This window comes from Salvelinus namaycush, chromosome 27 (genome assembly GCF_016432855.1).
Source record: "Salvelinus namaycush isolate Seneca chromosome 27, SaNama_1.0, whole genome shotgun sequence".
Taxonomy (NCBI): domain Eukaryota; kingdom Metazoa; phylum Chordata; class Actinopteri; order Salmoniformes; family Salmonidae; genus Salvelinus; species Salvelinus namaycush.
In genome coordinates, this window is record NC_052333.1 from 780,858 (window position 1) to 797,682 (window position 16,825).

Genomic DNA, 16,825 nt, shown 5'->3' on the forward strand with positions numbered 1-16,825 from the left:
AAGCGTGGGCCGCGCCGGAGATGCCCAGCTCGGAGAGGATGGAGAGGAGGATCTGATGGTTCACAGTATCAAAGGCAGCCGATAGGTCTAGAAGGATGAGAGCAGAGGAGAGAGAGTTAGCTTTAGCAGTGCGGAGCGCCTCCGTGACACAGAGAAGAGCAGTCTCAGTTGAATGACTAGTCTTGAAACCTGACTGATTTGGATCAAGAAGGTCATTCTGAGAGAGATAGCAGGAGAGCTGGCCAAGGACGGCACGTTCAAGAGTTTTGGAGAGAAAAGAAAGAAGGGATACTGGTCTGTAGTTGTTGACATCGGAGGGATCGAGTGTAGGTTTTTTCAGAAGGGGTGCAACTCTCGCTCTCTTGAAGACGGAAGGGACGTAGCCAGCGGTCAAGGATGAGTTGATGAGCGAGGTGAGGTAAGGGAGAAGGTCTCCGGAAATGGTCTGGAGAAGAGAGGAGGGGATAGGGTCAAGCGGGCAGGTTGTTGGGCGGCCGGCCGTCACAAGACGCGAGATTTCATCTGGAGAGAGAGGGGAGAAAGAGGTCAAAGCACAGGGTAGGGCAGTGTGAGCAGAACCAGCGGTGTCGTTTGACTTAGCAAACGAGGATCGGATGTCGTCGACCTTCTTTTCAAAATGGTTGACGAAGTCATCTGCAGAGAGGGAGGAGGGGGGAGGAGGGGGAGGAGGATTCAGGAGGGAGGAGAAGGTGGCAAAGAGCTTCCTAGGGTTAGAGGCAGATGCTTGGAATTTAGAGTGGTAGAAAGTGGCTTTAGCAGCAGAGACAGAAGAGGAGAATGTAGAGAGGAGGGAGTGAAAGGATGCCAGGTCCGCAGGGAGGCGAGTTTTCCTCCATTTCCGCTCGGCTGCCCGGAGCCCTGTTCTGTGAGCTCGCAGTGAGTCGTCGAGCCACGGAGCAGGAGGGGAGGACCGAGCCGGCCTGGAGGATAGGGGACATAGAGAGTCAAAGGATGCAGAAAGGGAGGAGAGGAGGGTTGAGGAGGCAGAATCAGGAGATAGGTTGGAGAAGGTTTGAGCAGAGGGAAGAGATGATAGGATGGAAGAGGAGAGAGTAGCGGGGGAGAGAGAGCGAAGGTTGGGACGGCGCGATACCATCCGAGTAGGGGCAGTGTGGGAAGTGTTGGATGAGAGCGAGAGGGAAAAGGATACAAGGTAGTGGTCGGAGACTTGGAGGGGAGTTGCAGTGAGATTAGTGGAAGAACAGCATCTAGTAAAGATGAGGTCAAGCGTATTGCCTGCCTTGTGAGTAGGGGGGGAAGGTGAGAGGGTGAGGTCAAAAGAGGAGAGGAGTGGAAAGAAGGAGGCAGAGAGGAATGAGTCAAAGGTAGACGTGGGGAGGTTAAAGTCACCCAGAACTGTGAGAGGTGAGCCATCCTCAGGAAAGGAACTTATCAGGGCGTCAAGCTCATCGATGAACTCTCCAAGGGAACCTGGAGGGCGATAAATGATAAGGATGTTAAGCTTGAAAGGGCTGGTAACTGTGACAGCATGGAATTCAAAGGAGGCGATAGACAGATGGGTCAGGGGAGAAAGAGAGAATGTCCACTTGGGAGAGATGAGGATCCCAGTGCCACCACCCCGCTGACCAGAAGCTCTCGGGGTGTGCGAGAACACGTGGGCCGACGAGGAGAGAGCAGTAGGAGTAGCAGTGTTATCTGTGGTAATCCATGTTTCCGTCAGTGCCAAGAAGTCGAGGGACTGGAGGGACGCATAGGCTGAGATGAACTCTGCCTTGTTGGCCGCAGATCGGCAGTTCCAGAGGCTGCCGGAGACCTGGAACTCCACGTGGGTCGTGTGCGCTGGGACCACCAGGTTAGAGTAGCGGCGGCCACGCCGCTACATTAGAGAGGGGGAGAATGACAGAGTGTTTTAATGTAATACATTAGAGAGGGGGAGAATGACAGAGGGTTTTAATGTAATACATTAGAGAGGGGGAGAATGACAGAGGGTTTTAATTTAATACATTAGAGAGGGGGGAGAATGACAGAGTGTTTTAATGTAATACATTAGAGAGGGGGAGAATGACAGAGGGTTTTAATGTAATACATTAGAGAGGGGGAGAATGACAGTGTTTTAATGTAATACATTAGAGAGGGGGAGAATGACAGAGGGTTTTAATGTAATACATTAGAGAGGGGGAGAATGACAGAGGGTTTTAATGTAATACATTAGAGAGGGGGGAGAATGACAGAGGGTTTTAATGTAATACATTAGAGAGGGGGAGAATGACAGAGTGTTTTAATGTAATACATTAGAGAGGGGGGAGAATGACAGAGTGTTTTAATGTAATACATTAGAGAGGGGGAGAATGACAGAGGGTTTTAATGTAATACATTAGAGAGGGGGAGAATGGCAGAGGGTTTTAATGTAATACATTAGAGAGGGGGAGAATGACAGAGGGTTTTAATGTAATACATTAGAGAGGGGGAGAATGGCAGAGGGTTTTAATGTAATACATTAGAGAGGGGGAGAATGACAGAGTGTTTTAATGTAATACATTAGAGAGGGGGAGAATGACAGAGGGTTTTAATGTAATACATTAGAGAGGGGGAGAATGACAGAGGGTTTTAATGTAATACATTAGAGAGGGGGGAGAATGACAGAGGGTTTTAATGTAATACATTAGAGAGGGGGAGAATGACAGAGGGTTTTAATGTAATACATTAGAGAGGGGGAGAATGACAGAGGGTTTTAATGTAAAACATTAGAGAGGGGGAGAATGACAGAGGGTTTTAATGTAATAAATTAGAGAGGGGGGAGAATGACAGAGGGTTTTAATGTAATACATTAGAGAGGGGGAGAATGACAGAGGGTTTTAATGTAATACATTAGAGAGGGGGGAGAATGACAGAATGTTTTAATGTAATACATTAGAGAGGGGGAGAATGACAGAGGGTTTTAATGTAATACATTAGAGAGGGGGAGAATGACAGAGGGTTTTAATGTAATACATTAGAGAGGGGGAGAATGACAGAGGGTTTTAATGTAATACATTAGAGAGGGGGAGAATGACAGAGGGTTTTAATGTAATACATTAGAGAGGGGGAGAATGACAGAGGGTTTTAATGTAATACATTAGAGAGGGGGTGAATGGCAGAGTGGAAATGTCTGAGAACGCTACAATCAACAAGAGGCCCAGTCCAGCCACTCTCCGCTCTCACAGTCTGAAGACAAGACACATCGCTGGCACAGACTTAGAGAGGCCTGGACCTCTGTTCAGAGAAAATACTGTTGAAATTGGTGTTTTGTTATTCATAGCTTTTTCACAAACTCTACTTTCTCTCTCTCTCTCTCTCTCTCTCTCCCTGCACCTCTCTCTCTCTCTCTCTCTCTGTCTCTCTGTCTCTCTCTCTCTCTCTCTCTCTCTCTCTCTCTGTCTCTCTCTCTCTCTCTGTCTCTCTCTCTCTCTGTCTCTCTCTGTACTGACCAGGGACCATTGGGTACAGGGTACTATTTGCGTCACACCAGCTGCGTCACCCCGGTGCTTTCAATCTCTGTCTGCCATCCAACCATTAAGCTTCATGGCAGACTCACACACACCCACACCCACACACACACACACACACACACACACACACACACACACACACACACACACACACACACACACACACACACACACACACACACTCTCTCTACATCTAGCCCCATGCCAGGCAGCAAGCTGGGTGACTGCTGCAGTAAACTGGAGCAGGTTTCAATTGCCCTATTCTTAATGTAGAGTGTGTGTTTAAATGTGTGTGTGCATCTGTTTGTGTGTAACGGGGCCCGATGAGACAAAATCACATATTTGTGTGAGATGCAGTTGGAAGGACTGAGCCGTCTGTGATGATCAAACGACTGACTAGTGAAAACAAACCGCTGTGACAAAGTGAGTTTTTCTGGCGTGGAGGTTTTAATCAACACACAAACGGCATGGACGTTTAGCAAACAAGTTTTAATCACGAGTTGCTTTCTAAAAAAGCCTCTCGTAAACCTGGCCAGGGTATAATAAACGCCTTGGTCGTTGACGCATTTTGACGCTGCCATGGTTACCAGCTATATAACAGCTTGTTGGTCATTTTTGATTATCTTGTTCCACAGATATCATCGTTGGTTTGAACTTCATGAAATACACACATTACTGACATTCTAACACAGTTATAAAGTTAGAATATAAAACAGGATATTAGATAAGGATGCTGATGTAATCCTGTACAATTATATTTATTTATATCATATATTATATCATATTTCATGAAATGTACGTTTCTTTGAGGAAAAAAAAACCACATACCAAAACAAATTCAACAACAATTGCATATGCTTACCAGCGTAAAATCATTTAAAAACGTTATTTCTATGAAATGTGATGAGCTCGCGGCAGCATTATAACACAATAGATCTGGCCCAGAATGGCTCTGTCTTATGCCTGTGACTATATCCAGGACAGAACTGTTCAGCACAATCCAATGCCCTCTTTAGGGAATTGGATTTCTTCCAAAATAATCTATTTAAAAATCTATTTAAAAACCTATTTAAAAAATCTATTTCAGGTCCCATGGTCTGAATTCAGAATATTGGTTAAAAGAACCTAGGACCACAGTCTTGGTGTGAATATCGTACAATTCGTCCAACAATGACACGCCATCCCCTTAAGTAGTGAAATAGTGTACTTCTGTTGAACAGGGACGATAGGTTGCTCATCAAAAGTAATGCATTTTATACGGTACAAGGTGCATTTGGGACTAAGCCCTGGTCTTGTCAGATAATAACCATAGTATATTCTTATTTTCCTTTTCCAAGTTTTCGTAAAAGGCTCCGACCTATTTGACCTTGCATGGGGAATGGAGGACTCCTCTGGGAAAGAACTGGAAACGCTGAGCACATTTCTCATAGAGAGAACACACAGGGAAGTTGTCCACCTCTGCCATAGGTGGTGTGTCTCCACTGTAGGGGTCTGGGATTTAGACGGAATGTTGTTTTGTATCCTAGCAACACAAACATACAGAAGGTTTTGTTGTGGTCATTTGAGTAAAGTTGGGTTCTGGACTTCAGAGATGTTACTGTTATGTTACTGTTGTGTCAATATGATGTTAATATGATGGCAATATACTGTTGCTATGGCCTTTACCTCCCTTATCTCACCTCATTTGCTCACATTGTATATAGACTTATTTTTCTACTGTGTTATTGACTGTATGTTTGTTTTACTAGATGTGTAACTCTGTTGTTGTTGTTTGTGTCGCACTCCTTTGCTTTATCTTGGCCAGGTCGCAGTTGTAAATGAGAACTTGTTCTCAACTGGCCTACCTGGTTAAATAAAGGGGAAATAAATAAAATATGATACTGTGATGTCAATATGATGTTACTATGACGTCAGTATGATGTCTGTATGATGTTACCATGATGTTAATATGATGTTACTAGGATGTCAATCTGATGTCAATATGCTGTTACTATGATGTCAATATGCTGTTGCTATGATGTTACTATGATGTCAATATGCTGTTGCTATGATGTCAATATGATGTTACTATGATGTTACTATGATGTTACTATGATGTTACTATGATGTCAATATGCTGTTACTATGATGTTGCTATGATGTCAATATGATGTTAATATGATGTTGCTATGATGTCAATATGCTGTTGCTATGATGTTACTATGATGTCAATATGCTGTTACTATGATGTCAATATGATGTTGCTATGATGTCAATATGATGTTGCTATGCTGTTTCTGTGATGTTACTATGATGTCAATCTGATGTTACTATGCTGTCAATATGGTGTTACTATGATGTTACTATGGTGTTACTATGGTGTTACTATGATGTCAATATGTTACTATGGTGTTGCTATGCTGTCAATATGATGTTACTATGGTGTTACTATGGTGTTACTATGATGTCAATATGTTACTATGGTGTTGCTATGCTGTCAATATGATGTTACTATGGTGTTACTATGGTGTTACTATGATGTCAATATGTTACTATGGTGTTGCTATGCTGTCAATATGATGTTGGTATGATGTTACTTTGGTGTTACTATGATGTAAATATGATGTCACTATGATCAATCAATCAATTAAAATTATTTTTAGAGCCCTTCTTACATCAGCTGATGTCTCAAAGTGCTGTACAGAAATCCAGCCTAAAACCCCAAACAGCAAGCAATGCAGGTGTAGATGCACGGTGGCTAGGAAATACTCACTAGAAAGGCCAGAACCTAGGAAGAAACCTAGAGAGGAACCAGGCTATGAGGGGTGGCCAGTCCTCTTCTGGTGGAAATTATAACAGAACATGGCCAATATGTTCAAATGTTCATAGATGACCAGCATGGTCAAATAATAATAATCACAGTGGTTGTAGAGGGTGCAGCAAGTCAGCACCTCAGGAGTAAATGTCAGTTGGCTTTTCATAGCCGATCATTCAGAGTATCTCTACCGCTCCTGCTGTCTCTAGAGAGTTGAAAACAGCAGGTCTGGGACAGGTAGCATGTCCGGTGAACAGGTCAGGGTTCCATAGCCGCAGGCAGAACAGTTGAAACTGGAGCAGCAGCATGGCCAGGTGGACTGGGGACAGCAAGGAGTCATCAGACCAGGTAGTCCTGAGGCATGGTCCTAGGGCTCAGGTCCTCAGAGAGAAGAGAAAGATAGAGAGAGAGAGAGAAAGAGTGAATTAGAGGGAGCATACTTAAATTCACACAGGACACCGGAGAAGACAGGAGAAATACTCCAGATATAACAGACTGATCCTAGCCCCCCGAAACAAACTATTGCAGCATAAATACTGGAGGCTGAGACAGGAGGGGTCAGGAGACACTGTGGCCCCGTCCGATGATACCCCCGGACAGGGCCAACCAGGCAGGATATAACCCCACCCACTTTGCCAAAACACAGCCCAGAACACCACTAGAAGGATATCTTCAACCACCAACTTACCATCCTGAGACAAGGCCGAGTATAGCCCACGAAGATCTCCCCCGCGGCACCAACCCAAGGGGGGCGGCAACCCAGACAGGAAGATCACGTCAGTAACTCAACCCACTCAAGTGACGCACCCCTCCTAGGGACGGCATGGAAGAGCACCAGTAAGTCAGTGACTCAGCCCCTGTAATAGGGTTAGAGGCAGAGAATCCCAGTGGAGAGAGGGGAACCGGCCAGGCAGAGACAGCAAGGGCGGTTCGTTGCTCCAATGTCTTTGGGTCCTGGTCAACAGTAGTGCACTATGGGTCCTGGTCAGAAGCAATGCACTCTGGGTACTGGTCAACAGTAGTACCCTATGGGTCCTGGTCAACAGTAGTTTACTATATTGAAAATAGTGTGCCATTGTGGTGTAGTGCTGGTCACTGACTCTAGGATTCTTCCCCCTTCACTCCCACTAGGGAGAAGAGAACATTCTGACAGGATGTAGTGCTAGGATTCTTCCCCCTTCACTCCCACTAGGGAGAAGAGAACATTCTGACAGGATGTAGTGCTGGATTCTTCCCCCTTCACTCCCACTAGGGAGAAGAGAACATTCTGACAGGATTTAGTGATAGGATTCTTCCCCCTTCACTCCCACTAGGGAGAAGAGAACATTCTGACAGGATGTAGTGCTGGATTCTTCCCCCTTCACTCCCACTAGGGAGAAGAGAACATTCTGACAGGATGTAGTGCTGGATTCTTCCCCCTTCACTCCCACTAGGGAGAAGAGAACATTCTGACAGGATGTAGTGCTGGATTCTTCCCCCTTCACTCCCACTAGGGAGAAGAGAACATTCTGACAGGATGTAGTGCTAGGATTCTTCCCCCTTCACTCCCACTAGGGAGAAGAGAACATTCTGACAGGATGTAGTGCTGGGATTCTTCCCCCTTCACTCCCACTAGGGAGAAGAGAACATTCTGACAGGATGTAGTGCTAGGATTCTTCCCCCTTCACTCCCACTAAGGAGAAGAGAACATTCTGACAGGATGTAGTGCTGGATTCTTCCCCCTTCACTCCCACTAGGGAGAAGAGAACATTCTGACAGGATGTAGTGCTAGGATTCTTCCCCCTTCACTCCCACTAGGGAGAAGAGAACATTCTGACAGGATGTAGTGCTGGATTCTTCCCCCTTCACTCCCACTAGGGAGAAGAGAACATTCTGACAGGATGTAGTGCTGGATTCTTCCCCCTTCACTCCCACTAGGGAGAAGAGAACATTCTGACAGGATGTAGTGCTGGATTCTTCCCCCTTCACTCCCACTAGGGAGAAGAGAACATTCTGACAGGATGTTTTCACCATCTCACCTGGGTCACATGACAACCCCAGAATACCATGTTCCCTCCTTCCCTCAGGCTTCTGAGACAACTTTAAAGCTATATTTCCTACCCCTTTGGGTGTCAGGATTTCCTCCCTCACTCTCTCCCCTCTCTCCACCATTCTCCTGTCGTTCCCCTTGGACGATGGAGATTTTCAGTTCATCATCCCTGTTTGTTGAAGGTAACAGGGAAGACAGAAGCCAGGCAGCCCGACAGGCAGCCCGACAGGCAGCCCCTGTGAGTCTGTGCGTAGGTCGTCTTAATTGAAACACTTAGAGAAAGAGAGATTCATCAATGTCTCCTGAGTTCTTCAGCAAAAATTTGAATTATAGTTGGATAAATGTAGATAAACTTGGATTTTTTTTCTCTCACAAGGCCTTATACAGGATACTACCCTTTACATCAAAACCTTCAAATCAAATCCATACATTAAACCTTGATTTTGGACAAAATTACCTGAGTGGATTCTTACTACCAAGGATTATCTAGAAAAAACATATAACAAACCAAAACCTACAAAAGAAAAAGAGCAGAAACCTGGAAATACCATCCAACACAACACTGAGTGAGTAATGTGTAGTCTGAACCTACTTCTGAAGACAAAAAGTAAAAGACAATAATCTCTAGTTAATTTAGTTATATAATGTAACGATCGTTGTTGGAAGGATTTGTTCTTTAACTGACCTGCCTAGTTAAATAAAGGTCAAATAAATATATTTTAGAGAGAGAGAGAGCAAGCTCTGTGTGACCAGAGGTCTTCCTAGCGAAAACATTGAGTGATAAACCTTTACATACAGCAGACACTCATATAGATGTCATGGGCCCTGTTCAGGTGTTCTGTAACCAGTAGTGGGTTTACCTGTTCAGGTGTTCTGTAACCAGAAGTGGGTTTACCTGTTCAGGTGTTCTGTAACCAGTAGTGGGTTTACCTGTTCAGGTGTTCTGTAACCAGAAGTGGGTTTACCTGTTCAGCTGTTCTGTAACCAGAAGTGGGTTTACCTGTTCAGCTGTTCTGTAACCAGAAGTGGGTTTACCTGTTCAGGTGTTCTGTAACCAGAAGTGGGTTTACCTGTTCAGCTGTTCTGTAACCAGAAGTGGGTTTACCTGTTCAGGTGTTCTGTAACCAGAAGTGGGTTTACCTGTTCAGCTGTTCTGTAACCAGAAGTGGGTTTACCTGTTCAGCTGTTCTGTAACCAGAAGTGGGTTTACCTGTTCAGGTGTTCTGTAACCAGAAGTGGGTTTACCTGTTCAGGTGTTCTGTAACCAGAAGTGGGTTTACCTCTACAGGTGTTCTGTAACCAGAAGTGGGTTTACCTGTTCAGGTGTTCTGTAACCAGTAGTGGGTTTACCTGTTCAGGTGTTCTGTAACCAGAAGTGGGTTTACCTGTTCAGGTGTTCTGTAACCAGAAGTGGGTTTACCTGTTCAGCTGTTCTGTAACCAGAAGTGGGTTTACCTGTTCAGGTGTTCTGTAACCAGAAGTGGGTTTACCTGTTCAGGTGTTCTGTAACCAGTAGTGGGTTTACCTGTTCAGCTGTTCTGTAACCAGAAGTGGGTTTACCTGTTCAGGTGTTCTGTAACCAGAAGTGGGTTTACCTGTTCAGCTGTTCTGTAACCAGAAGTGGGTTTACCTGTTCAGCTGTTCTGTAACCAGAAGTGGGTTTACCTCTACAGGTGTTCTGTAACCAGAAGTGGGTTTACCTCTACAGGTGTTCTGTAACCAGAAGTGGGTTTACCTCTACAGGTGTTCTGTAACCAGAAGTGGGTTTACCTGTTCAGCTGTTCTGTAACCAGAAGTGGGTTTACCTCCACAGGTGTTCTGTGATATGAAGACGAGAGGTGGGGGCTGGACCGTGCTGCAGCATCGTAGAGACGGAGCTGTGGATTTCCACCGTGGATGGAAGGATTACAAGATGGTACGTTCACTAGAACCTAAACACAAGATGGTATGTTCACTAGAACTTAAACACAAGATGGTATGTTCACTAGAACTTAAACACAAGATGCTATGTTCACTAGAACTTAAACACAAGATGGTATGTTCACTAGAACCTAACACAAGATGGTATGTTCACTAGAACTTAAACACAAGATGGTATGTTCACTAGAACTTAAACACAAGATGGTATGTTCACTAGAACCTAACACAAGATGGTATGTTCACTAGAACCTAAACACAAGATGGTATGTTCACTAGAACCTAACACAAGATGGTATGTTCACTAGAACCTAAACACAAGATGGTACGTTCACTAGAACTTAAACACAAGATGGTACGTTCACTAGAACCTAACACAAGATGGTACGGTCACTAGAACCTAACACAAGATGGTATGTTCACTAGAACTTAAACACAAGATGGTATGTTCACTAGAACCTAACACAAGATGGTATGTTCACTAGAACTTAAACACAAGATGGTATGTTCACTAGAACCTAAACACAAGATGGTATGTTCACTAGAACCTAACACAAGATGGTATGTTCACTAGAACCTAACACAAGATGGTATGTTCACTAGAACCTAAACACAAGATGGTATGTTCACTAGAACTTAAACACAAGATGGTATGCTCACTAGAACTTAAACACAAGATGGTATGTTCACTAGAACTTAAACACAAGATGGTATGTTCACTAGAACCTAAACACAAGATGGTATGTTCACTAGAACTTAAACACAAGATGGTATGTTCACTAGAACCTAAACACAAGATGGTATGTTCACTAGAACCTAACACAAGATGGTATGTTCACTAGAACTTAAACACAAGATGGTATGTTCACTAGAACCTAAACACAAGATGGTATGTTCACTAGAACCTAACACAAGATGGTATGCTCACTAGAACCTAACACAAGATGGTATGTTCACTAGAACCTAAACACAAGATGGTATGTTCACTAGAACTTAAACACAAGATGGTATGTTCACTAGAACCTAAACACAAGATGGTATGTTCACTAGAACCTAAACACAAGATGGTATGTTCACTAGAACCTAACACAAGATGGTATGTTCACTAGAACCTAACACAAGATGGTATGTTCACTAGAACCTAACACAAGATGGTATGTTCACTAGAACCTAAACACAAGATGGTATGTTCACTAGAACTTAAACACAAGATGGTATGTTCACTAGAACCTAAACACAAGATGGTATGTTCACTAGAACCTAAACACAAGATGGTATGTTCACTAGAACCTAACACAAGATGGTATGTTCACTAGAACCTAACACAAGATGGTATGTTCACTAGAACTTAACACAAGATGGTATGTTCACTAGAAGTCTTCTTTGGTAGGTCATTGTCAGCGGAGACCTCTTCTGGTTTTTATTGAAATAGTTGACTACGAGGCAGGAGTGTCTGTTAAGGAAGAATATTTTAGACAACGTTCATCTCAACACCAGTAGAACATGTTTACAGGGTATTTTCCTGGATGTCAGTAAAATATCTAATATCATTTGTGTTCATGAAGTCAGACCTGTTTCCCCCCAGTATTTGAACACGGGGAAACTCTCAGGGTGTCTGGTAGAATGTAATCTATCTAGTTTGGGCAATTTTTTTGTGATTGTAATTCAAAAGCAAGATCTCTGAATCAAAGGGGCAGTGTTATAACATTATGTCAGATCAGGAGGGGCAGTGTTATAACATTATGTCAGATCAGGAGGGGCAGTGTTATAACATGTCAGATCAGGAGGGGCAGTGTTATGTCAGATCAGGAGGGGCAGTGGTCCTGAATTCATCACTCTGACTAGGCAGGAGCTTCCAGTCATTAGAGGATTGGACAGGGTTTAGGATTGGGGAGGCGTGGGATACAGACAGAGGGTTGGACAGGGTTTAGGATTGGGGAGGCGTGGGATACAGACAGATCTGTGACCCTGGATGTTTTGATAGGCCGTCACCCCTTGTTCCCCTACGACACTCCCTGTTCTGTTGTTTCACCTGCACTCTCTCTGTAACTCCCTGTCTGTGTCCGACCCCCACACACAATCATCACACATTAGAGACACACACACACACTCTGATCCCCTCACACATCACATACTCCCCTCATACACCCTGAGATCATACACTCACATCAGTCAATTCAGACCGACTGACCTTTCTGATTTGGTCAGGAGAGCCCACCATGTGGAGTGCTGGGGGTCCATAGGGCTCAGGTCCAACGTAGTGCACTACATAGGGAATAGGGTGCCATAGGGCTCAGGTCCAACGTAGTGCACTACATAGGGAATAGGGGTCCATAGGGCTCAGGTCCAACGTAGTGCACTACATAGGGAATAGGGTTCTATAGGGCTCTGGTCTAAAGTAGTGTACTATATAGGGAATAGGGCGCCATTTGGGACTCATTAACAGTGTTGTCCAATACTCAACACAAACCTATCTTTAATGTTCTCACTGCCGTCAACAGTCATGATAAACAGAAACTACACACGGAAATTAATGTTTCTCATTGAGATCCTTGACTTAAATTACAGTCTGAGGATACGAGAGGTTCTGCTCTGTGTTGTTGATTGAATCGCCACAGTTCGGTTGAGAAATGTAATACTCAGAGGACAGCCACCACAGCGCAAAAGAGATTTTCAAATAATTTTTTAGGAAGAGTATTTTCACAAGTGGATGATAAATATTTGGCCCCAGTTGGAGCGTGGGAGTATGGGCCTCTGTAGAGTGAAGATAACTTGTGTCTGTGTCTGTGTGTCTGTGTGTCTGTCTGTGTGTGTTTGTGTCTGTGTGTGTGTCTGTGTGTGTGTGTGCATCTGTGTGTCTGTGTGTCTGTATGTGTGTGTCTGTGTGTGTCGTGTTGTCTGTGTGTGTCTGTATGTGTGTGTGTGTGTGTGTGTGTGTGTGTCTGTGTCTCTCTGTGTGTGTCTGTGTGTGTCGTGTTGTCTGTGTGTATCTGTGTCTGTCTGTGTGTGTCTGTGTGCATCTGTGTGTGTCTGTCTGTGTGTGTCTGTGTGTGTGTGTCTGTGTGTGTGTGTGTCTGTGTGTGTCTGTGTGTGTCTGTGTGTGTCTGTGTGTGTGTCTGTACAGTATGTTTGTGTGTGTGTGTGTGTGTGTGTTGAATGTTTGACTGCCCAAACTGACCACACAATGTTTAACCAACATTAGTCCAACGTTACGGTAATATCAAGCATTCTGGCCAGATAATAAACACTCCCAGACCTCATTCATATCTTCACGTTCACGTAAGAGCAATAACAGACAACGGCTGTGCCAGCCAGAGACCACAGAGAGAGAATGTATCTCTCTGGTACAAGTGGGACGGTAGCGTCTCATCTCGACAACAGCCAGTGAAATTGCAGGGCGCCAATTAAAAACAAAACAGAAATCCCATAATTAAAATTCCTCAAACATACAAGTATTATACACCATTTTGAATATAAACTTCTTGTAAATCCAACCAGAGTGTCCGATTTCAAAAAGGCTTTACTGCAAAAGCACACCATGCGATTATGTTAGGTCAGCACCTAGCCACAGAAACCCATACAGCCATTTTCCAGCCAAGAAGAGGGCTCACAAAAGTCAGAAATAGTATTAAAATTAATCTCTGACCTTTAATGATCTTTATCTGATGGCACTCCCAGGTCTCCATGTTAGACAACAAATTTTCGTTTTGTTTGATAAAGTTAATCTTTATGTCCAAATACCTCCTTTTTGTTTGCGCGTTTAGTCCTGTAATCCAAATGCACAATGCGCGGGCACTAAGTCCAGACGAAAAGTCTAAATAGTTCCATTACAGTTTGTAGAAACATGTCAAATGATGTATAGAATCAATCTTTAGGATGTTTTTATCATAAATCTTCAATAATATTCCAACCGGACAATTCCTTTGTCTTTAAAAATGAAAGGGAACGGAGCTCGTGCCCACGGTCGCGCGCGTGACTAAACTAAAGGCTTTCAACCAGACCACTGGTTCAAATAGCTCTTATTCGCACCCCCTTCACAGTAGAAGCCTGAAACAACGTTCTAAAGACTGTTGACATCTAGTGGAAGCCTTAGGAAGTGCAATCTGACCCCATAGACACAGTATATTGGATAGGCAATCACTTGAAAAACTACAAACCTCAGATTTCCCACTTCCTGGATGGATTTTACTCAGGTTTTCACCTGCCATATCAGTTATGTTCTACCCACAGACATTATTTTAACAGTTTTGGAAACTTTAGAGTGTTTTCTATCCAAATCTACCAATTATATGCAAATCCTAGCTTCTGGGCCTGAGTAGCAGGCAGTTTAATTTGGTGCCGCTTTTCATCCAAAATTCTGAATGCTGCCCCCTACCCTAGTGAAGTTAACCTCTTATAGCTCCCTTAAGCGCGAATCCCGCTCGAATCCTGTTAGCGGGATAGATTTGACAACATCCATTGAAATTGCAGAGCTCCAAATTCAAACTACAGAAATTTAAATATTCAACATTCACGAAAATAAAAGTGTAATACAATGAAAATAAAGCTTAACTTCTTGTTAATCCAGCCACGGTGTCAGATTTCAAAAAGGCTTTACGGCGAGAGCACACCATGCGATTATCTGAGGACAGCGCCCCGCATACAAAATGACAACATGAACATGAAAACCACTTTCAACCAGGCAGGTGCGACACGAAAGTCAGAAATAACGATATAATAAATGCCTTACCTTTGAAGATCTTCATCTTTTTGCAATCTCAAATGTCTCCGTGACACAATGAATGATTGTTTTGTTCGATAAATTCCTTCTTTATATCCCCAAAATGTAAATTTATTTGGCGCATTTGATTCAGAAATACACCCGTTCCAACTCGCCCAATATGACTACAAAGTATCTAATAAGTTACCTGTAAACTTGGTCCAAACATTTCAAACAACATTCCTAATCCAACCTCAGGTATCCTAAAATGTAAATAAATGATAAAATTTAAGATGGGATAATCTGTTTCCAATACCAAAGAAAAATAACACAGAGTGCGCTCCTGTTCACGAGCAACAAAAGACTAAAGCCCTTCAGAGTGACACGTACAAAGAGCAGCACTACTCCTTCATTACTCAAAAGAAAAACATCGACTAATTTCTAAAGACTGTTGACATCTAGTGGAAGCCATAGGAACTGCAATCTGGGCCCTAAATAATCAGGATTCCCATTGAAATATGGAAAAACACAATGACCTCAAATAATTTTTTCCCTGGTTGGATTGTGCTCGGGGTTTCACCTGCCAAATAAGTTATTTTATACTCACAGACATTATTCTAACAGTTTTAGAAACTTCAGAGTGTTTCCTATCTACATCTACCATTATATGCATATCCTAGCTTCTGGGCCTGAGTAACAGGCAGTTTACTTTGGGCACGCTTTTCATACGGACGTGAAAATACTGCCCCCTAGCCCGAATAAGTTTTAAGGTGCTCCAAAGCTTTTTACTATCATTCTTTATTTCATTTATCTTTGTTTCATCGTGTAGTTTCTTCTTTTTTTCAGTTTAGTCAAATGATTTCTCAATTTGCAATAAGTTTGCCAATCGGTTGTGCAGCCAGACTTATTTGGTCAGGGCATGCAGCATGGTCAGGGCAGGCAGAATGGTCAGGGCAGGCAGAATGGTCAGGGCAGGCAGTATGGTCAGGGCAGGCAGTATGGTCAGGGCAGGCAGTATGGTCAGGGCAGGCAGTATGGTCAGGCAGGCAGAATGGTCAGGGCAGGCAGCATGGTCAGGGCAGGCAGCATGGTCAGGGCAGGCAGTATGGTCAGGGCATGCAGCATGGTCAGGGCATGGTCAGGGCATGCAGTATGGTCAGGGCATGCAGTATGGTCAGGGCATGGTCAGGGCAGGCAGCATGGTCAGGGCATGCAGTATGGTCAGGGCAGGCAGCATGGTCAGGGCAGGCAGCATGGTCAGGGCATGCAGAATGGTCAGGGCAGGCAGCATGGTCAGGGCAGGCAGCATGGTCAGGGCAGGCATTATGGTCAGGCAGGCTTGAGGTCAGGGCAGGCAGAATGGTCAGGCAGGCATTATGGTCAGGCAGGCTTGAGGTCAGGGCAGGCAGAATGGTCAGGCAGGCATTATGGTCAGGCAGGCGGGTTCAGAGTCAAGGCAGGCAAGGGTCAAAATCGGGAGGACTAGCAAACAGAGAAAATGAAAAATCAGGCCCACAGAGTAACACGCTGGTTGACTTGACAAATCAAGACAAACTGGCACAGACAGACAACACAGGTATAAATACCCAGGGGATTATGGGGAAGATGGGTGATACCTGGAGGGGGTGGAGACAAGCACAAGGACAGGTGAAACAGACCAGGGTGTGACAGTTACTCCTCATTACACACCACACAAAAGCAAATGTTCTTTACATCATCAACATATGAATCACTACAAAACTTCTTGTATGACCTCTTGTACACTATATTAGGCCCAGCCTTTGGAACTGTGGTTTTCCTAGATATGGCTGCTATATTGTGATCACTACATCCCATGGATTTGTTTTGCACATTTCTGCAGCATTAGTAACGATGTGATCAATAGATATTGATGATTTTATTCCTGTGCTGTTTGT

At 44.0% G+C, this 16,825-nt stretch overlaps 1 protein-coding gene across 1 annotated transcript in view; it reads left to right on the plus strand.

The window, feature by feature from the left end:
- Positions 1–16,825, plus strand: part of LOC120021988 (angiopoietin-2-like) — a 79,897-nt gene that overhangs the window by 48,158 nt on the left and 14,914 nt on the right. The window contains exon 5 of the mRNA XM_038965792.1: positions 10,107–10,208. Coding sequence (XP_038821720.1) covers positions 10,107–10,208 — 102 coding nt within the window. The remainder of the gene's footprint in view (positions 1–10,106; positions 10,209–16,825) is intronic.